General features: G+C 44.5%; 1 protein-coding gene across 2 annotated transcripts; it reads left to right on the top strand.

Moving 5' to 3' along the window:
* Window positions 1–39: 39 nt before the first annotated feature.
* On the top strand, window positions 40–21,096 carry LOC119445918 (tripartite motif-containing protein 2). 2 transcript variants are annotated; one of them, XM_049663729.1, is made up of 5 exons: window positions 40–301; window positions 7,139–7,417; window positions 7,666–7,965; window positions 10,218–10,385; window positions 12,008–21,096. In XM_049663729.1, the coding sequence occupies exons 2-5, from the start codon at window positions 7,232–7,234 to the stop codon at window positions 13,397–13,399; spliced, it is 2,046 nt and encodes a 681-aa protein (XP_049519686.1). In that variant the 5' UTR covers window positions 40–301; window positions 7,139–7,231; the 3' UTR covers window positions 13,400–21,096. The 2 variants fall into 2 exon arrangements, with proteins under 2 accessions (XP_049519686.1, XP_037566148.1); XM_037710220.2 differs by having other exon boundaries at window positions 41–301; window positions 7,157–7,417.
* Window positions 21,097–21,130: the final 34 nt, after the last annotated feature.

The following is a 21,130-nucleotide window of genomic DNA, read 5'->3' as shown; positions in this document are numbered from 1 at the left end:
GACTCGATCTGTAATGACGTATGTGCGCGGCTGCGCGCGTCGTCTCAATGCCAGAGGCGGCGGCACCTTTCTCGCACGCTAGCTCTGTCGACGGCGGCAGCGCGTCGGCGGCCGGTTTCGAAACTACGTCAGAGCGCGCGTGAGGCTCTCTCGCCCGCTACGTGTTGGAGGCCGACTAGTCGATGTCGCAGTAGACCCAGTAGACCTCCTCGGAACAGCTGCAGCTGTTGTTGTTATGGGACTCGCGGCGAAGCCGCTGCACGGCCTCATCGCGTAACGACAACCAACGGGGCGAGTTGGGGTAAGTGTGCTAGCTGTCTTTTGAGAAACGCTTAACTTTATCGCGTTTTCGATGTCTAAAACGCGAGAACTGCTGTTCGGACCGAAGCAACCGAAGGCTGTGTGATGTAGAAAGTGCGAGATCGATGGAGCGCCCCGTGTAATGATGCGTGCACGATCGTGGTGCGATACCGAAATGTGACGGTTTCGGCGCTTTTCAAATGTTCGATCAGTGTGTCCAATGGCATTTGCCGCTTCGTGAGCAGCAGCGAACGCGCTTTTGGGCCATAATAGGTAAAACCTTCGTTGGAAGCATATTTGTCTGTGCTTGGAAGATTGGCGTATGCACAGTTTTTGTTGTGGTTGCTTTCGGGCGCGTCGCTACGTGACGTCCTGCTTGGAAGCTTTTATGAGGCGGCACGGAATGGCTCTCGTCGAGGCACTTCCGCAGCGAGTCGGAAATGGCATACTGAGCAGCACATCGGCCGGCCGGAGCGAGACGACCCGATATCCCGTACGACTGCACAGATATCCGTTGGTGCGATGTCCGTTGGAGCGTGGTGCGAGCGTGAACAATAGATTTCTGTCGCTTTCCGCGCCGGCCGGTCGGAGCAGGTCGGTGTACGTGGGATATCCTGCGCGCCCGAGTGGGCTCTGTGCAAAGCTGGTTTGGATGCGTCGCGTTGAAGACGCGAGAGAAGCCGACAAGAAAAACACACCACCACGTACGGTACCACTCGCGCACGGTCGGCGCCTCGCTTCGTACATTTATAGAAGGTTCCAAATAGGGGCCTCTCAAAAGGAAGACGGTGAGCAGTTGATGCATCTTGGCTCGCGCGCTTCTTTGGAGCCAAACGCGTGCTGCGCTTGCATGCTCGATCGGATGGAGCACTGGCGTGAATTGGGAAGCTATGGATTTCGACAAAGCGTCCGCTCTGTATAGCGCCGAATGCACTCGGTGCGACTGAATTCATATTTTGGCGTTGACCCTCTGCATGCGCGCCCCTCTATAAACGTGGCTTGTGCGCTTATCTGCACTGCATGCTGTCCATTTCCCGCCTCACCTCGCGCACACTGCAGCATCGTTGTCCCCACATAATGCCGCGGTCGATCGAGCCTTATGTGCGAGCGGGGCTGCATGGTCTTTTCCCCGAAGAGATTAGGCGCACGCCACGCGATAAACGTCGATAAAAATCGCCCCTAGCTCAAATGTTGGTTTTCCAGTCGGCGTGTGCGCGCGGACTGGATGGGGGTTTAAAATTGGCTCGGCCATACGGCGAGAGCATGTGATGACCCACTTCCGCGTTGCTCTCTTCGCGAACGGTTCTCGCGCGATCAGGTGTGTGTGCGCGTGCACACAGCTGCTTGCTGCTCCCCCGCACCACGCGAGCCTCGATGACGCGTGGTTGCTCGGCTTTCGCAAGCGCCGAGGAGAGAGAGACGCCAGCTATAGACGGGTTCGGTCTAGCGCGCCGCGCGCTACTTTGAGACATACGAGCAGCAAGGCATGAGGGGGCTCTCCCCGGCGCGCGCGACTAACTGCAGCTGGATCGTCGCCAGCATGCTTGCACGCACGCTTCCTCCTCTCCGCTCGGACAACAGATGGGATAATCCGGTTCTCCCGCGCCGTGGTTGAGGTGCTCGCCCGCGAAACACTACAGGCTTTTTTCTCATTCTCACCGCGACTGTTCGGTCCTTCTCTGCCGCCTGATTTTTTAGGTCGTTCCCCCGCAATTACACAAATTGTGAGGCCTGCTACTGATTGGGGACCTGTTTTTCGTGATCGATAGCGCGTGCGTTCGATCGGACCATTAAGCAGCTGATTGCTCGGTCGTGACGTCCAAATAGTTCATTTCCATTTAATCTTTCCATGCATAGATGGCTATCGTCTGCAAACACGTGTGTGTGGCGCAATTTGTGGCTACGCTCATACTAGGCGTGCCTAGAAGCAATACCTGCCTACTCCCCCGAATGTATCGTAATGTTTACGAATTTGGGCACATTCTACGATTTTACAAATGTTGCGTTAGGTTTTATGAAAATTAAACTGTTTGCGAAAAATTTTTAAAGCTTTTGAAGGAGCTGTGAAGGCCTAATACTGCAAAAAATGCATGCAAAAGACGGGAAGAAATTGTGACGATATCTGCACTACCCTCTTGTGGCACCAAAAAGCACCATATAAACAAGTGCTTCAAGCGAGTTTGTTCAGAAGAGTTTCTTGTCGCTGAAAAAGTCGTGTTAAAGAAAGTCGGTTGTTTGTCAGTATACTTTTACCTTTGCTGCTGCTTGTGGGTTTTGCATAAAGGCCAACAATTATTTGAAAAATGTGTATGTATCTCACAAAGGGGTGTGTGCTCACTGCTCAGGGTGAAAAAAATTCTTGCTATAATCACCCATTTGTCTCTGGATTTTTACAAATTTTGAGAAAGAGAGAGAATTAAAAATGCAGCGAGGTCGGCCTGAGCTAGCATGCTCTGGCCTGCTACTCTGCACAGGGGAAAAAGGAAAGGGGGCAAAAAAAAAGAGAGATGAAAGATGATGATGAGGACATGAAGAAGGGATGCGTGTAGTATACACTAACACAGTAGTTTCCTTAAAGCCTCGAGTCAACTCCTGCTATCTTAAAATAGCCCAGAGCAGCCCTTGTAGCTATTGTTGCTACTGTGTGGTCACACATTGCGGACAAAAAAGTACTTTCAGACAATGTTTGCCTGCCAGTGCCTGCTAGCGCAGAATCCAGCATCTTCCACTGTGATGTGTAGAGAGGGCAGTCACAAAACAGATGTTGGAGAGTCTCAGACACTCGGCAGCATTCACAGTTTGGGCTTCCCATGGCCAAGCCGGTGAAGCATGCTTGCCAATTGGCATCGCTTGACTATAGCTGGCAGGCGAGAAGTCCTGCCAGAGCCTATTTCTGCAGGCGCCTGTACTGATGGTCTGGTTGAGCCCAGTATAATATGAATTTTGAAGTTCACAGGTTGGCAAGTATGGTACATCTATATGCTGTGTAGATAAGCGGCTGGTGTACACAGTGACCCTGGGCTGTTTTGCGGTTTGGTACTGCATTAGGAGCTTTCTCCTAAAGTCATACCAGTAGCGCACAAAGGTACAGTTGAAGAAACCAGAGGTGCAGCCAATACCAGGGCCGGTATTTTGTAGCGATGCCTTTCCGATGCTAATGCCTTTTCACGCTTGATGAGTGGTCAGAGCGACGGTCTGCTCGCGTTATCAACGGGATCAGCCGGCCGTGAGCGGTGGATGATAAGACTAGTATAGGAATGAAGCATAACGCATCGCTACAAAATACCGGCCCTGGATGGCATGAGTTATACTGCCTATGTTAGAATCGCAATATGCATATGGCATATAGAATTTTACTGAAAGAATTAAAATGCATTGTTGTTGCTACTTTCAACAGAATGAAAGAATGACATACCCAAATATGAAGTGCAACTAGCAGCAATCTTTATTACATTGAGAAACAACACTTTTGTGTTTTTCATTTTATATTTGAAATCATGGTGTTACCTCCTGTTCAAGTAGCATTAACAGCACATTTTCTTCTAGTCGGTAATCGATAATTTATTACTGGCAATCCGCATTCATGTTACATCATCATTGCCAAGAGGTACAATGGAAATTATTGGCGGTTCTCTGTGGGTCCAAGCAAGTACTTACATCAGGCGCTTTCTTTTTGTCCCACACTACATGGGGTAGTGATAAAAAAATGGCTAACAAATCTTTACAAAAGCCTCATATGTAGACATTTAGACTACGGTGCCTTAGCCTATTAATCTGCTACGACAAGCATCCTAAAACTGCTGGAGCCAGTTCACCATCTAGGCATCTGCCTGGCTACAGGCACCTTCAGAACTAGTCCTATCGAAAGTCACTATGTTGAATCAAATGAGTGGTCACTTCCCCTGCAATGTGCACACTCACCTTCACATATTTCCTGAAAGTATATTTGAACACTGAGCACCTTTACTACACAAATGTAAACGGCATGACCAGTGCCAGTCTCTCACAATCGACCCAAAGTGAGAGAGCCTTTCTCACTGCATGTGAGGAAGCTCAATAAAAAAATAGGTGTCCCTCTTCTAGAACATCACCTAATGCTTCCAGCAAAGCTGCTACCATCGTGGCAGTGGCAGCTGGTGGAATATGTGACACATTGTTTATCGAGGTCACTAAACACGCCCCAGAGGCACATATTCCAATGCGTTTTCTCGAACTTTAGGCAAAGTGCTCATGCCTGGAGTATTACACCGACGCATCAAGGTCGCATGCTGGCATGTCTTATGCAGCACTCGGAGGACCATCTTTCTCTGAATCAGATGTTCTGCACAATAAAACAAGTATCTTTGAGATTTAACACTTGTCGTTGATCGCACCATCCAATGCATCATACCGTTCGTCGGCGCTCTTTGGCCATCATTGGTCCTTGCACCATAAAACACCATAGATCATCATAATATCAGTTTTTCTTTTTCTTTCTTTTTTTTTTTGTACTATGCAAAATTTTTTTAATTGCCTGCGACAGATAGTACGATGCTAATCTTTGATGTATTACTTGAAGAGGCGGACATTACTTGCACAATATATCGGAATGCACAATTGACTAAATAAGAAAATTTTACAGATTACAATTTACTAATTTTTGATGTTTAGCTTGCAAGGCAATATCACTTAGAACAAATTCTGAGGATGGCACCGGTTTGAAGACATGCACTGTCAATGTTGTGAAATTTATGGCACTGTTGTTCTAATTACTTTTTAAACAAAGTGCCATTTTGTGCATTGAAGCACAACAATAACTGGAATATCATTGTATTTCGTCACACTCTGGGAATAAATATCTCAAAACTGGTGTCATGCTGAGAATTCGTTGCAAGTGTACACTCTTTGTGAACTCACCAGCTACAATAATATGTTCCATCAAGTAATTAGTCAAAACTTGGTGACATTTTGTTAATTAGTAAATTATGCATTTTTAGTACTAGTGCAAATAATACTCATCTCTTAGTGTAATCTGTGCTGTCTTGAATTGTGCTGTCTGCCACAAGTGATTTCTTAAAATTCTGCATAGTTTAAAAAAGATTTCGTATAAGAATGATTACGTGCCCTGCATATAAAGTGGATATATTGAAGCACTTACCAACCGATAAAACGAGGTTAAATTTAACAGAGCCAGACATGACATTGGCACAAGAAATAATGACAATAATAATAAGAAGAAATAATAATAAGAAATAATAAGACAGTGCATATTCAGTTGTGTTTGAATTGTTTCTTTTAGGAGCTGAAGTTCCAGTGAGAAATGCAAGCTTGGGTAGTAAATGGCAATTTAACACCTTCACTGGTTACACCAGCTTTAATGCTCTATGTATATTTACTCTACTGATCTGTGTTCAACTCTGTAGCAGACTCGTACCCTGCATTGCAGGATTAAAATATAGCTGCCTATTGAAATTGGACTTGGTGCAAAAATTATAACGCATCTCTAAATGTCTCATGCTCCTACCCTCACCGTTTTACACTGTGGCAAGTCTCAATGAAATACAGCCGTAAGTGATTAGCACTCTCTGGTCTCTCTTCTCTTTGCATTGTTAATAAACTGGTAGCATTGCGAAATGTGTGACTGTGTAGGATGCAACAATTGCAGTATATATGAACTCGCACCATCTTTATGCTAAAGAAGGTTTGAAACCGGACTAGTTGATGTTACTGTGAATTACAGTACACACCTGGTCAAAGACGTATCTTGTCCTTGTCCTGACATGTGCTCTAATTCACAGTTACAGTTAATGGGAAAGCTGAGTACATTTATATAAAATAGCCCCTGTGCAACTACTATGCATGTAATGGTGCAATGCATGAAACTTCAGCACAAGAAGTGCAACATTTCCTGATCTTGTCTCTTTGAAACCTCTGGAAGACAACCTGAGGCTGTGTTTAGTAATGATTCATTCCATTTTTTATTACTGTCGCCTCAATATAACGAATCTGGATATAAAGAAGTAAATATGAAATGGTTCTCACAGGTATCAACGTGTAACAAATATGTGCTTATAACTAAGGCATTTTTATATCAGATGCGACTTCATTATAACAATGTTTAACCATATTTGCTTACAGTTGAACTGTGTGGCTGGTCTTGGTGATAACAGTGGGCATGATGGCATATCAGCTAATGAAAGAATGTAAAAAGAATGAGTCATTACAAAAGATGGGCCTCTGGTCTTTGGTAGTGGTATGGAGACAGAGCTCGAGTGTGCTGTCTTCTGAAGAAATGTGTTGTGTTAAAGGACAACTGCTGCACATTGCAGCTGCAAAGCAGTGGTAAAAGTTATGCAGTCATTGTTATTAACATACAATGCTGCATGTTGATGATTTATGGGCTTTTAATGTCCCTGAAGCAACACTTGGGCTATGTGAGGTGCTGCATTGTAGTGCTGCAGATTAATTTTGACCTTGGCAAAGGTAACGGTTTGGCTTTCTTGGTGTGATGTTCTCGTAGGTGGATAGAGCTACATCACAGGGACAAAGGACATAGCACAAGTCCTCCCTCTCTGTGGTTTTGTTCTATAAACCTACAAAAGTAATTCTGACCACTTGGGGTTGTTTTAGAGTGAACTTCACTCAAAGTACATGAGTGTTTATACACTCTGCTCAACCAGATTTCAATTGACATGACTGGGAATCAAACATGCTGCCTCTTTCTCAGCACCAGAATATCACAGCCACATAACTGCTGCAGCGAGTAAATGCTGCATGTCAAAATGTGACCTACAGTGTTTTGTATGTTCTTGTTTACTTGTTTCTTTCTTGCATCTTAATCCTGGCATGCATGCAGCAGTAATGCTTTAAAATGCAGGAGCTCCCAGAGGAGGCAGTGGCGGCACCTGTTTCGAGCAGCTACGCATGAGGAGAGGCACCTCGGGCTGCCAAGATGACGTCATCAACGCTGGTTGAGACGGTGTCGCTGAACTACGAAGACTTCAGCGAGAACTTCCTCACATGCAGCACATGCCTGTGTACCTACGATGGCCAGGAGCGCAGCCCCAAGCTCCTCTCCTGCTCCCATACAGTGTGCCGCAGCTGCCTCGAGCGCCTTGCTGCAGCCGCTCGATCTCAGGTGTGAACTTGTCTGCCTACTTAACTGACACAGCGTATACTTTGTCATTAAGTAAACAATCTATGCAATCCTTAAAATTCACATATCAGAAACAGGAGTGCTACAGATATACAGTTATGTTTCTTCAAGTGTGCTCCCATAGGGCTTTTTATTTGCAATTGTGAGAAAATAAAGTAAATTAAATGGCATGTGTTGCTTTGGGACGTTAAACTCCGTAATTTGATTCGGTTTGATTCTGTGGCTCGCAGCACGAGGGCACACTGAGGTGCCCCATCTGCCGCGAGGCTGTGCCTCTGCCAGAGCCTGGGGTCGGGGCGCTGCCCCCCAGCTTCCTTGTCAACCAGCTACTAGACCTTGTGGCCAGCCGGCGGCGCGAGGTTGTGCCCAAGTGCGCCCTCCACCCTGCGGGGCCAGAGTTGCTCTTCTGCGAGGCATGCGACCAAGTGTTCTGCTCCACGTGCCTCGGTCCTGCCCACGCTGACTCCAGCCACACTGTCGTGCCCTTCTCCATTGCTGTCAAGCGCATGTCTGAGATACTCCTGTACAAAGTGAGCTTCCAAGGATTCCTGTTTGGTGTGGGTGGCTCATAGCCGTTATAAGCATAAAACAGTACAAACCAGATGGGGATGTTGTAAAAGCGCATAAATATATGAACACAGAAGGCACTTATTTAAAGCAGAGCTTTCTTGCCCCCCCCCCCCCCCCCCCTTCTCTACATGCCCTTTTGTAGTTTGGTGCTAGTATCAGTTTTTTTGCCGAACAGGTTACTTATACAGCTCTAAACGTTGGCAAACAAAGTAGTGCCAGTGAGTGAACCTCTGTTCTGCAATAGCAAACAATACATCATAACTAGGGCTCCGTGTTTTCGGATAAATCCGAAAAAATCCGATAAACTCTCGCCGGTAAAATTTTTGACAATTCGGATTTATCCGATAAACTCCGATTTTTATGGCCAATATGACCCTGTTCCGTTCTTTATCGCAAGGGCATGTTCTAAGCAGTCATTGATACATCAGCCGGTTTGGCCGATATAAACTTTATCTCACGCCTACAGTATCCCGTAGACCACACCCATCGCACATTTAACAAAGGTCTTGTCGCGCACGGAGCGAGAGACGTATGACCGCTCAACGACTGTCGCAGACCTTCATGGACCTGTCGCTAAAAATTGGAGGGAAACAGTTGAGAGGAACCTTTTCGATACACTCCAGTACACCAGTGAATTGTTTTGGTATAGTGTTCAAATTGAGCTATCCCGCGCGTTCGAAACCTATGCGCCAAAGTTAGTATTTCTTGAAACTGACGACATGAACCACTCATGAGTGATATTGCGAACTATCAGAGCTAATTAATCAGTAACATTGTTGAACCCCTGTCGCTTTGGAGACTTCACACTGTCCAGTGGCCAGTGCCTTCTCGCTGCGCGCCGAGTAATCTAGCACAAACGTTGAAAGGGCATTTTCAAAGCTGAGAATCATCGATAGAAAGTAGCGTGCTTCCATCAGTGACAGCAACCTCGTAAAGTATGATTGCGTCAATTACAACAAGGTTTAAGGTTGTAATACGCACAAACGTAGGTGTTTTGTATTCAAGTATTTGTGCTTGTGTGTATATGTGTTTGTGCATTCAAACCTTCCAGACAACAAAAATACGCTTAGTGTATTCTGATGTTTTCATGTTCAGATATCATTTCATCTAAGATTTTTGAGTATTGAGAATAATGCAAAATTTAACTCCAAATTTCCGCCAGAAAATAAACTCCGAAAAACACCCTCCGAATTTCAAGAAAAATAAACTCCGAAAACACGGAGCCCTAATCATAACGTAAAACATGTTATGTTGCCTCGTCGGTTCCTCCAAAGCACACTGACCTCTTAATGGGAATAGCATATGATAATGAACTGCTTCTTTGATTTTCTTGAATTTCTTGTAGTATTTGGGCTGCAGCATTCTTGGGCAGCTGGGTATGTGTTATTGAATGCTCCAGCTTATATAGCATGGAAGTTTATCCGACAAAGTAGTGCCGGTGAGCGTATCTCTGCTTTGCATAATAAAGAAACAATAATGAATCACTACATGCAACCTGTGCATATAATATGGCTCATAGATATCGCTAATGCACACAGACCTCTTATTGGAATAGCACATGATATACAATGTCTTTTTCGATTTTCCTATAATATATATGAGTTAGCCTATTCTTGGGCTACTATACCATAACATCCACTTTTGCCATGATAGGGGGCTTGATAAGCCAGAAACGATACAAAAACGAATGATGGGTGGCAACACTGCCTTGAACTTCTGTGCCAGCTCACAGTGACGTTATGGATTTTGACAGTGTTTCCTTTGGCCTAGCAAATTCTTTATCCATGAAGGTGGACTACATTGTATTCTAGAGGAGCCAGAGACTGAACTTGGCAAGTTTCGCAAACTTCTACTGCACCACAATGGCCCCAGTTCGAAAAAAATACTGTGAAATTTGTGACATCCAACTGACGTACCAGTGCTGGGGTTTAGGCATGAAATTCAATAAGTGGAAGCATTGTCTTCATTTTATCTTCTATTAATCAACCACTTACTGCGAAATTAATGACAATTAAGTTTTGAGAACACTTTATCAGGTTAAACTTTAACATTTCCCTTTATTATGCCTTTAATTCTTAGTGACGCGTCTGTGGTCTTTAATGTAACCCCTTGTATTGTTGGTTGTGATTTGGGCCAACGATTTGCATTTAAACTGCTTGTATAGTATCAGTCAGTTGTTGTGTTTCCCGAGTGCATTTTCTGATGCTTGCAGTCTCAACTGTGCCTGAGCAAACTGGATGCAGCGGCGGAGGCAGTCAGTGCCGAAATCACAAGGCTTGATGCTGCTGCGGAAGAAGTAACGGACCAAATCGAGGCCTCTTTTCGGGAAATTCAGGACCTTCTGGAGCAGCGACGGAAGTCACTGTTAGCCACATTGCAGGTCATTATTCCTTGCTGACTACTTTCTTGTATGTCTGTGCTGAGTCACTGTGCTGCTCTGTGCCGAAGGCGACGAATTGGCCGATACGGAGCATTTTATAAGGGTCCTGGTGGGGCTGTACTGTGGTGCAAAATGCATTGCTCAATGTCCTGTGAAGAGGATGATTTTTCTACATGACTGTGTACAGCGTTTAGTGTTTCCAGAAGGCCATGAGATCATTTAAATAGAAATGTTGTGCCTTCTGCTTGTGTGTCTTTGCACAGGCACTGTACAGGTGGTGCAATTGTCAACCTCGACTGCCAGGCTTAACATGCCTGTTGCACCACCATCACCACTACTGTACTGCATAAGGTATAGGGAACCAGTACTCACCAGGAGGCATTACAGCAGTTTGAGTGTACAACTAAAATATGCAGCCAGCTATCCAGTAGGGACGCTGAAAAAATGACTGAATGTTTTGAAAAGATGTGCACCTACATCAACGCTTGCTAACGCTTGATGCAACCAGCCAAGCTCTGTCTATGGCCATGTACATTGTGAGGTGCGCGTGCACTTGTACGATACTAGACACATGTGCCTCAAGATGAAATCGCAGCATGTCCTTAAAAACTGTTTCCTCCCCCTGGGGAGAATCGTGGTTTGCGTTGGAAAGTAGCTCTGGCACACTAGCTATGCTCACCATGTTTCCACTTGGACAACGGTTCTTGGAGATCGACCTTGGCAAATGGCCACCGCCGCACATGAGCTGGGGGATGAGGCGTGGGAAGGCACCTCGATACCCACAATACCGACTCCACAATTCAGGTCCATCGTGAAGCACCGATACTCCGTAGCAGCTATACCATACACTATTGCACCTACTGTCGCGCTGCACTTCACCATGTCTTGGTGGGCTGCACAAATTTGTGACACGGCGTCATTCACCATGACAGCTTGTTACATTTTAATTCGTGTCTTGACATTCCTTGACAGGGATGGTTCACAACAACACTTGGAAATACAGTCGAACACCCGCTGCAGTGGCTCAGTTAGCTAAGGCGGTGTGCTGCTGACTGAGCACGAGGTCGCGGGATCGAATCCCGGCCGCGGCTGCCGCATTTCGATGGAGGCAAAATGCAAAAACGCCCGTGTGCTTGCATTGTAGTGCACATTAAAGAACCTTAGGTGGTCAAAATTAATCCGGAGCCCTCCACTACGGCGTGCCTCATAATCGGAACTGGTTTTGGCACATAAAACCTCAGAAAGAATAAATACAGTCGAACATAATGAAATCACATCAGGCATGAAACCTTTGCTATATCCAATATTCATTATAAACATACATTCGTTGTACGCTGATATAGGTGAGAAATGTTTTAAAATTACTTCATTGTACTCAATAATTCATTATTTCTGTGTTCGTTATACTATTGACGTTTGGCTGTATTAAATCTATGGTGCACTGAAAGAAAATGGGTTGTGAAGTCTGATTTTAAGGCAGCATTTTCAACCACTCGTTTGCTGATGATAGGAGCAAAACAGCAGCATGGGTTGTGTGTGGCCTGTGTGGCTTACGTTGTCAGATCGTGCTGAACTGCTATCATGATACATCACTTTTTTTTTTTACTGTCATTCAACCGCAGGCACTCTGGGACCGCAAGAAAGAGGCCCTCGAAGAGCAGCTGAATCAAATCCAAAACGAGAGGTCTCAGCTTGAGCAGGAATGCTGCACCCCCGAGAGTCAGCTTGATGTCCGAAACCTCACAAAAAAAATTGCTGACTTGGATGTCAAGATGGGTTCTCTGGATCACTTGGCTGAACCCCGCGAGAACTGCTACCTCCATTTCGACTGTGCCTACAACTCCGCCCTTGATGACATTGCACAGGCTCTCAAGGTCTTTGGCAAGCTCGAGACAAGCCGCACATTTCCGCCCTTGTGTACAATTAGCGTCAAGGACTGTCCGGCATACGTTAGGGCCTGTGCTTTGCTTCGTACCTACGACTGTGACGGTCGGCCTCAGACGGTGGGCGGGGATCCTGTGACTGTGGCACTAGTGGCGTGTAATGAGGATCAGAAACCTCTCGATGTTCAAGTTATAGACCGTGGAACTGGTGAATATGCTGTGACGTTTCAAGTGCCCCGTGTTGCGCGATACCGCCTTGCCGTGTCGGTGCTGGGCCGACCCTTGCAGGGCAGTCCTTTCGAGTTTGCTGCTACCGACAACATCGACCCCGACATGGTGTTTGGCCGGCGTGGGGACGGCACCGATGGATTCCATCAGCCTGTGGCTGTGGTGTGTGGACCGGAGGGCCTGCTCTATGTGCTGGACACGGGAAACTGCAGAATCAAGGTCCTCACACCGGAACTTCGGTTTCTTCGTCACATGACAGGAGTTGGCATTGAGGAACGTGGTGGCACAGGACTTGCCATCTCCCCATCTGCAGGAACTCTGGTGACATGCAACTGGAGGACCCGCATGATTACCGAGTTCACTGCTGATGGGACCATTGTTCGGACCTTCACACATGCTGACCTGGGGGAACCCACAGCCCTTGCAGTCAACTCTAAGGGGGATGTGTTTGTCGTAGACAGTGGGAAACGCTGCGTCTTTATTTTTAAGCAAGACGGCACGCTTGTCAAGAAGGTGGAAGGAAAAGTGCTGGCGCTGCCGACCAACTTCAACCCAAGTGCTGTAGCGGTGAGTCCTGATGACAGCGTTCTAGTGGTGGACTCGACTATACATGTGCTGGACACGCACGGCAGCTGGCTCTCAACAATGTTTGTCGAGGGTAAGGGGAAAGGAAGATTTGGGGGCATCTGTGTTGATGCACAAGGCATTGTGCTGGCTGCTCGTTCTGATCGCAGCAAGAACAACGTCCTGCTATTTGACCGGGTCGGCGGGCAGCTCACCTACACGATAGAGAGCAGGGGTAGCCGACTGGGCCGGCCACTTGGAATCGCTGCACTCCCAGATGGTCACGCTGTTGTGGTAGACCTTGGGAACGACTGTATCAAGAAGTATCGATACAAGTAATGTGACCAGCTGTCCTTCCAGAGCCGTTTTAAGGGTCTGCATTATCTAGTATTTCTAGGCATCACGTGCTAGTCACCACAGAGGCACATGCATCTGTGGCCATCTGTCCCAAGCTCTATGTAGCAGAGCAGACAGATCCAACACCTCCTGAGCCATTATTGTTGCTGTAGTTTGCCATAACAATGCACTGGTAGAATAGTGAACCTACATGGTTTTCAGTTACGAATGCATTGGGTGCCTTCATGTCATAATCTATGCGATATTAATTTTATTAAAGGGCCCTGATAATGTAAAACGAGCATAGTATACGCAGTTTTGTATGGCAGTGCCGAGTAACTTCTCCTGTGTGGAGCTGATGTAGTAGCAATATGCCTTAGATCAAGCACACAGCTTTGATGTGCAGTAAGTGCTCTTTACAAAAGTGCTCCGCGCAACTAAGCTACAATTGTAATTTCTCACAAGTATTAAAATTTTACATTCATAGATGAATACATATTTGACCAATTTGGGAAGAAGTTTTTGCAATGCGCAGTTAAAGCTGTAAGTAAAGTCTGTCATTCAATACGTGCTGCAAATCTCGATACACCAAATTTTCTTCGCTGCGAGACGTGTTGTGCCACGTTTGAGCTTTTGATGCAGTGTCCAGTATTCACGGGTGGCCACAATTACCTGCAGTTATAATGCCTTCTTTTCCTTTTTTTCTTTCATGTAAGCCATACTGCTACATATCCAACACATTTTACAGTGCTCTCACCATTATGTGCAGCCTCTCGCATCGCGATAACACTATAATATGGTCGTACGTCGTCCTGAAGGGAACGTCGCATTAGACGACTCTTGCACAGGAGAGTGCTTAGTGCACTTGAGAGTACTTCTGCCGGTCTCGCTGATTATCGCCGCTTAAAGGCGCTAAAATGACGCATGATGGACGCTCGTGCGATATAGCTAAAAATGCGGGAGGCAGTAAATGTCCTTCATTTAAAACGACACTTCGTTTAAAAAAGAAGACACTGTCACACTGGTTGGTGTTTCACGTAAGAGCAATTGCTAAGCTGGACCTGCAATATTTGCTTATAGGGACAGATGTATAGAAGTATGTAGGGCTTGCCGCTCCACATGAAAAGAGTCGATACATACGCACATGTACAAGGGGGAAAAAAACTGCTAGTACTAAACAGCTTTGCAGTGTGCACAGAGGAGACAGGGCAAGGGATACAGGAGTAGAACAAATGCGTTTCTTTTTCTACCCTTTCCAGCATTTCTTACACTTAAAAGAAATGTGTAATTAGAATTACAGCACTAATTACAGCTGAAGTTAAACATGAAGGCCTGAGGACAGACAGACAAAGAACTTCATTAAGGTTCTGAGGAGCCAGCCATTGGAGCCCCAGAGAGGACCCCTGGCTAGCTGTTGGCTAATCCCATGGACTAAACTTTTTGTAGTTTCTCTTTTTCCCTTAGAGTAGATGGTTGGTGATGTCCTGTCACCATCATCCTAGAATGCTTGAAGATGCGTCAGAGGAACACTAAAGAAAAAAAAAAAATAGCAAGTTGTATTAGTAAATTACCCTTCTGCAATACCAAGAAAATCACTCTCTCCACATGAGACGAGGCTTTGCACTACGGCGAGGTGCAAAAACAACACAAGAGAATGAGAGCATTCCTTCCTTTGTTTGCACCCCTATACCGGAAGTTGTTTCTTTAATATTATCTTTCTTATTGTACAGACATGAACAAGGACTATTTTAGGTGGATGCTCTGTGTTTATCGCAGCTTCAGAAGCAGAGTGAACAGTGAGCATGACTGACCGGTAGCATGATCACCCTCTCAGTTTCTTCCATTCTTCTTCGCTTGCACACGGTCTCCACACAGAAAGACAAATGTGCAAGAAGGGGTGCAGGCAGTGGAAAGAACGACACCACCCTCTCCTTTTATGTTCGCATCTCTACGGGGCACTGCACAACATACGAACGACGAGGCTATTTGCCACTCGCTCGCACGTCATGTATGTGTATGTACAGTGTATGTTCAATACAGTCCAACATCTGCAGTGGCACAACAGCCCAAATACGTGAAGATACCTTTGAAATGGTAACATTACAACATACCAGTGCTGAGTTTTTCGTGTGAAATTTTAATAGTGCTAGTAATAAACATCTAATTGGTGAAATTGACGAAAACACAGCTTTTAAAGAAAAGAGAAAATGCTTTCTAAGCCCTGAATTTTTGGAGCAAATCTTATTGCTCGTTTTGAAGCGTGTCTGGCATCGTGCAACCTTTTTTTGGCACCACTGACGTCACACTTGGCAAGCTACTTTGTCAGTGGCTAGATGTAAAACCTCTGCTGTGCTTACTGTCATTACAACAGTTAAGTATTGAGGGAGAGTAGATAAGTTTCAAACTATAATTATTAATCATGTTTTGTTTGACAGGGGTTTAGAGAGTAATATTATATAACTATTATTAAGAATGAAACCCAGAAACACAAGGTAAAGAAAAAAAAAGGAGTTGGCATGTCATCTGCCTTTGTTAGCATAGAATGAAGAGGTCCTTTTAAAATTGAACCAGTAAACAAAGTGCACGGCTTACCTGAATTATGCATAGTTATCAGGGCTACTTTCATTTAAATTGCAGTGATGCATGCACTTAGTTGTAGCTTTATTGTGCCATTCTTGAATATATTAAATATATTTCACAGCACAGTCATATCTGAAGCGCTGTTACAAAAGTCAAATGCCTCCCCCCAATCCTACATGCGAACTTACTGGCATAAACATGCTTTTGCCAGTTTCTTTTGCGGGCTGCAGAACACATGCACAGGACAACGGTTCTGTTGGCATTGAGTAGCTAGTCTTTTCTTAGAACTGAGTGCAAGCTGCACACCTAACTCCTTCGCTGTCACGTAATTGCATGCTCGTACAAGGTCCTTGCAGCTGTTCATAGTTCGTGCCTTGTATTGCGTGACGTCAATAATGGAACGCACAGGTGTTTCCCCACAGGTGTTTCTGAAGCATGTCGTCTGCTTCTTGTTTTTCTGTGAGACATTTTGCAGCAGCGATACGCACATGTCCAATGAAAAAAAGATAATAATAATAATAAAAAGAAGCTGCTAGTACTAAACAGCTTTGTAGTGTGCACAGATAGGACAAGGGAACATGAGTAGAATAAATGCGTTTCTTTTTCTACTTTTTTTAATCCTTTTTGCCGTAATCTGTGGATTGCACTTAGAATAAATGTGTAATTAGAATTCCAGCACTTATTACAGCTGAAATTTAACATGAAGGCCTGAGGACTAAACTTGTCTTTAGTTTCTCTTTTTCCCTTACCTTCCTATTCAAGTGCATGCAATGTGCATAAATACTTTCACTGGGCAACTGCTGAACCAGTGAAAATAAAATTTGTGAAATTATAAAGAAGAAAATTCCAGACAATATGGCTAAGGCTTGATGAGATGATCAGGTCTTCGGTGCCTTGTCCTAAGTGGGCCTTACGCAACATGTGAGTGCCTGGATAACCGGTCAGTTCAGTCTCTTTTTGAAGTTTTCAGCCAACTTTGATAAACGTTGCATTGTTAAAAAAAGATAATGTGGGCATGTCCTCTTGTGAACACGCATGTTGCTTTCAACCTTGCTTGTAGGCAGTTTTGGTGCCTTGCTTCTTGCGTATCCTTTCTAGTCATTTGCAGAAGTGTTGTGCATGATTAATTCCAGCTAAATTACTTCAGAAATTCTTTCAGTATAAGTGTGTGGCATATTGTAGAAATGTTAACTCGGACTGCAACAGCAGCTGCAACACACAGAAATAAATGCCCTTAATGTAGTTACGTGAGCCATCAGCAACCACCAATATTAGTATGAACATTAAAACAAAAATTTAACATTCGCAACCGAATCCCTATTTTGCAAGACTGACCATTTATGCGACTAACGGCTGGTTACCAGAAGGGTTCTGGATTAGGGAAGAAAGGTACTGTTGCGGTCAGCTAGTTGTTTGTTGACAAAAAGCACCAGGGCCGGTATATGTAGCATTCCTTCTGCTCGATTTTGTGCCACTCTTATTATCCATCATTCACGGCCCACTTATCGCGTTAATGATAGGGGTGAGAGCTTGAGAAGGAATAGCATTGGAATACAATTGTTACATTATCCCAGCCTTGAATGGTTTCGTTGTGACTGCTTCTTGAACACGCACAACTGGACTGTCAGTGTCCATTGATGCAGCGGTGGGCGTTTTTTAGTGTTTTTGCTGTGTGCATGGAGATGCTATCACAAGTACCAATCTCAGGAATCTCTTGTACCTTGCACCTTCCCTCGTTTTCGTATCGAGAGTCTGTATTTTCTCTGCACCAGACAACTTCAACCTGACGGGAAGTGTATGAGGCTTTATTGTACAGAGCCTGTGCCATCCTCTTTCCTTGATGGATAATGTATTTTTTTAAACTGAGCAGATGCAGCCTGCAGAAGCAAACGAGGCAGCCTTGTTTACAACAGCGCGGTAAGACATTGCATGGCTGCTTACAAAATTGAAAACACCGGGTGCCCCTCTCAAAAAAAAAAGAAAAAAGAAAACAGGCTTTATGTGTAATGCATAATTTGCAGATACAAGCTCGACTTGAGTGATCAGAGTGCAGCATATTGACGTTTGTAACTTTCATGGGTCTGAAGCCTTGCACAAAGAGTTGTACGCACTGTATTTTAGGTAGACTTTAGGCTAACTTCAAAATGCCATAACACTGGCAAGTGCATAACCTCTAGTTGAGACTTATCTGGAGTGTAAAGTGGTTCTGAAAATGGGTTGTTGGAGGCACAGGGCTGTGCTTCTTATTTTTCTATAAGCAGGACAGTGTCAATTCTGGAGTTCTTGTTGCGTCACTGCAGTAAGGGTCGGCAGGAGTGCGCAGCTTGAACAAGCGGGCGCTTGGTTTTGCCTCTGCAAGCTCCAACCACTTCTTGTTGAATGTGTTAGTCACAAGGCCATTTCATGAATTAAGGCTGTATTCTCACGTGTACACATTACTGCTTCCAGCTCGCAGGTGCAACTTTTGCAGTATCGGGAAGAACTTCCCTGACAAGCTGCATTTAAATTTTCACCAAAGATATTTTGCAGCTTTCTTTTAATGTGAACGACAAGCGTCCACTGAAAAAGTGTGCACACTTTCCAACTGTTTTTATTTCTTTACAAAATACTCAACTTGTTTCAGCGTCACATTTTACATAATGTTTGTTGGCATTCTTATGTGTGTAAGCACCGTTCACTAATATATGTGCATGTTCAAATTGTATACTGCACTGTGCATCGTGATGAAAGTAGTGTGGCTTTCATTTGAATAACTCTGTGGATCTAGTACTGGCATAGCTTCCTGCTCATAACAATTGCTGGTTCCTACTGTTTCTGATGCTCTTTGGAGGCCACAGCATTTCTCACCACATTGTTTCCACCAATTCATCCACGTCTCTCAAAACACTCAAAATTTAGAAAATGTTTAAAGGAATCAATGCTAAAGGTAGACATTGAATCAATTTAGGATGTTAGGTCGACCTTATAGGAGCCTTGCAACGCTTGTTCGAAGCCAAGAGTTGACTTGGCTTTGAACAAGCTGCAGAGAAAATCACAAGCCAAGGAACTACACAGTTCTGCAGTTGAAATCACTTGCTATGAAGGGATCTTTTGTGGAGGTATCCTAAGCTATGTCAGTGATCTTGCAGGTCAAGCTCTGTGTGGCACTACAGCCTTTTTTGAGTCACAGGCAGGCGGTGCCACTAGGCTGCAGCATCTAAAGCTCATAGTAGCATCAGTGAGTTGCAATGCAGGAAAGTGCAGCCATATTTGCCAAGCTGTGTTTTCTCTCATGTTAAAGTGAAAAATGATTAACTCACAATACAATGCAGTTGACTTGCTTATCAGCAGCGATTGGCTAAACAGCACATATTACGGCATGGGAGTGTCACATACTGTTTGCAATGACAGCGCCACTCCTGGTCAACGTCAATGTTCTGTTTTCACTTGCAGAAGCTCTTTTGTCAGCAACAGTGATGCTTCGGGTACCTCGGAATGCCCTACTGTATAGCGTTAACTCGATTTAATGCTTGCCTTTCATGTTTCTTTAAATGGCAATTATGTAGAGCATATTTCTAATGCAGAGTTGACGTGCCAGTTTCACATTGAATGTTGGCAACACTGTCGTGACCGAGGTTTGTACCATGGGGACATTCAATTTAGTCACCAGGTGCAGCCCATTCTGGCTAGAATTAAAAGGCTCACATTGTACAGAGTGAAATGGACATGTCAACTTCGGGCAATGCTACATCGAAAATATGGTGTAACTGTTTTCCACACGGTTGTCACTTTAGAGCTTGCAAAGGAGAGTGTTTATTGCAAGCTCACTCATTACGCATTACAAAAGCTGGCATAAACTGCACATGTGTTCTTCCCGCTGCACACTTATGGTTTTACTTCGCATAACGCCACTGTAAAAAAATGTATGACCTTTTAGAAGAAGAAAAAAAAGTGAGGGCACACATTTATGCTCATACAATCTGTGTTCTGCTTCTTTCAAGCTGTCAAGTAGTGCACATGATACACTCATCAAATGCATGGTCTATTTTACGAAAAAATGTTTGTGCTCTCTTTTACCTGTTCTATACAGCGCATGAAGATATGTGTGGTATCGTTTTCATTGCTGTTTTGTGCACAAAGTGTTAAGGTGCATGATGCCTTCTTTTAATAATTTAAAAGGCCAAGTTGCTGAAGTCCACTAAACGTTTTGTGGTTATCTTTTTTATTGTATCTTTTTACGCTTTGGCCATACCAATCTTGCCATTTATAACTGACACAGTTGGGAGACTGCTGTTGTTATTCCAGTATACCGCTTTTTTTATTTGGCCGGAGAGGCATAGCCAATTCTAGAATGTTTCAAATGTGCCACTTTTGTTTAGAACATTGCCGGTATGTGTATCTGCTGTTCTGTCTCAGCAGCGAGGGCATCCCTTGTTATTGGCCTATTTTGTTTTGTTTTTTTGCTTTGACAAGGCTTAGTGTGGTTGATGGAATACCTTAAAGGGAACCTGTTGCATGTCACTTGCTCGAATATATTGGCTTGCAGGACCAGGCATATAGCATTTCTTGTTTTTTGTTTGTTTTCTTTACTGGTGTTTGTGGCAAGCTGGAGAAGCTCCCAAAGACATGCTGGCAAGAACTGAGTTATTCTTAGCTAGTGTAAATAAACAAAAAAAAGCAAACAAAAATTGCTACCCCATCTAACAGTATTCAATGTGGCACGATTATGCTGACGCTTTCAAAATATTACGCTGCTAGATGTGTGTCCGGGAATAAATCAGCATTGCTTTGACTATGAATGCAAAATAGCGATTGCTTTACACAGCATTATGTCTTGTCTGAGTCTTTGTATTTTATCAAGTTGTGTGGGTGATGTCACCTAATGAATTGTGGCACAGTAGGTAGCCATGGGAAAGAGAATGTGCACGAAACTGTGCAGAGCGAGAAAAATAATTGTTTCTGCCTGGTGTATTTTGAGATCTCCAGACTTGTCAAGCACTGTAATAATTTATATGGGAAGGGATCGATGTGTGTCACCTGGCAGTAGCATCATCAAAGCTGGCTTTGAATGCGTTTTTTTTTTTTTTTTCTCTGTGAATGAATGATGTGTGTGCAGTGAATAAAGAGCCTCGTAAAGTATACTTCGTGATGTGTTGCTCAGTTTTATTTCTTGCG

This window comes from Dermacentor silvarum, chromosome 3 (genome assembly GCF_013339745.2).
Source record: "Dermacentor silvarum isolate Dsil-2018 chromosome 3, BIME_Dsil_1.4, whole genome shotgun sequence".
Lineage (NCBI taxonomy): Eukaryota > Metazoa > Arthropoda > Arachnida > Ixodida > Ixodidae > Dermacentor > Dermacentor silvarum.
The sequence above is the reverse complement of the archived record's forward strand: the minus strand, read 5'-3'. Positions and strand labels throughout refer to the sequence as shown.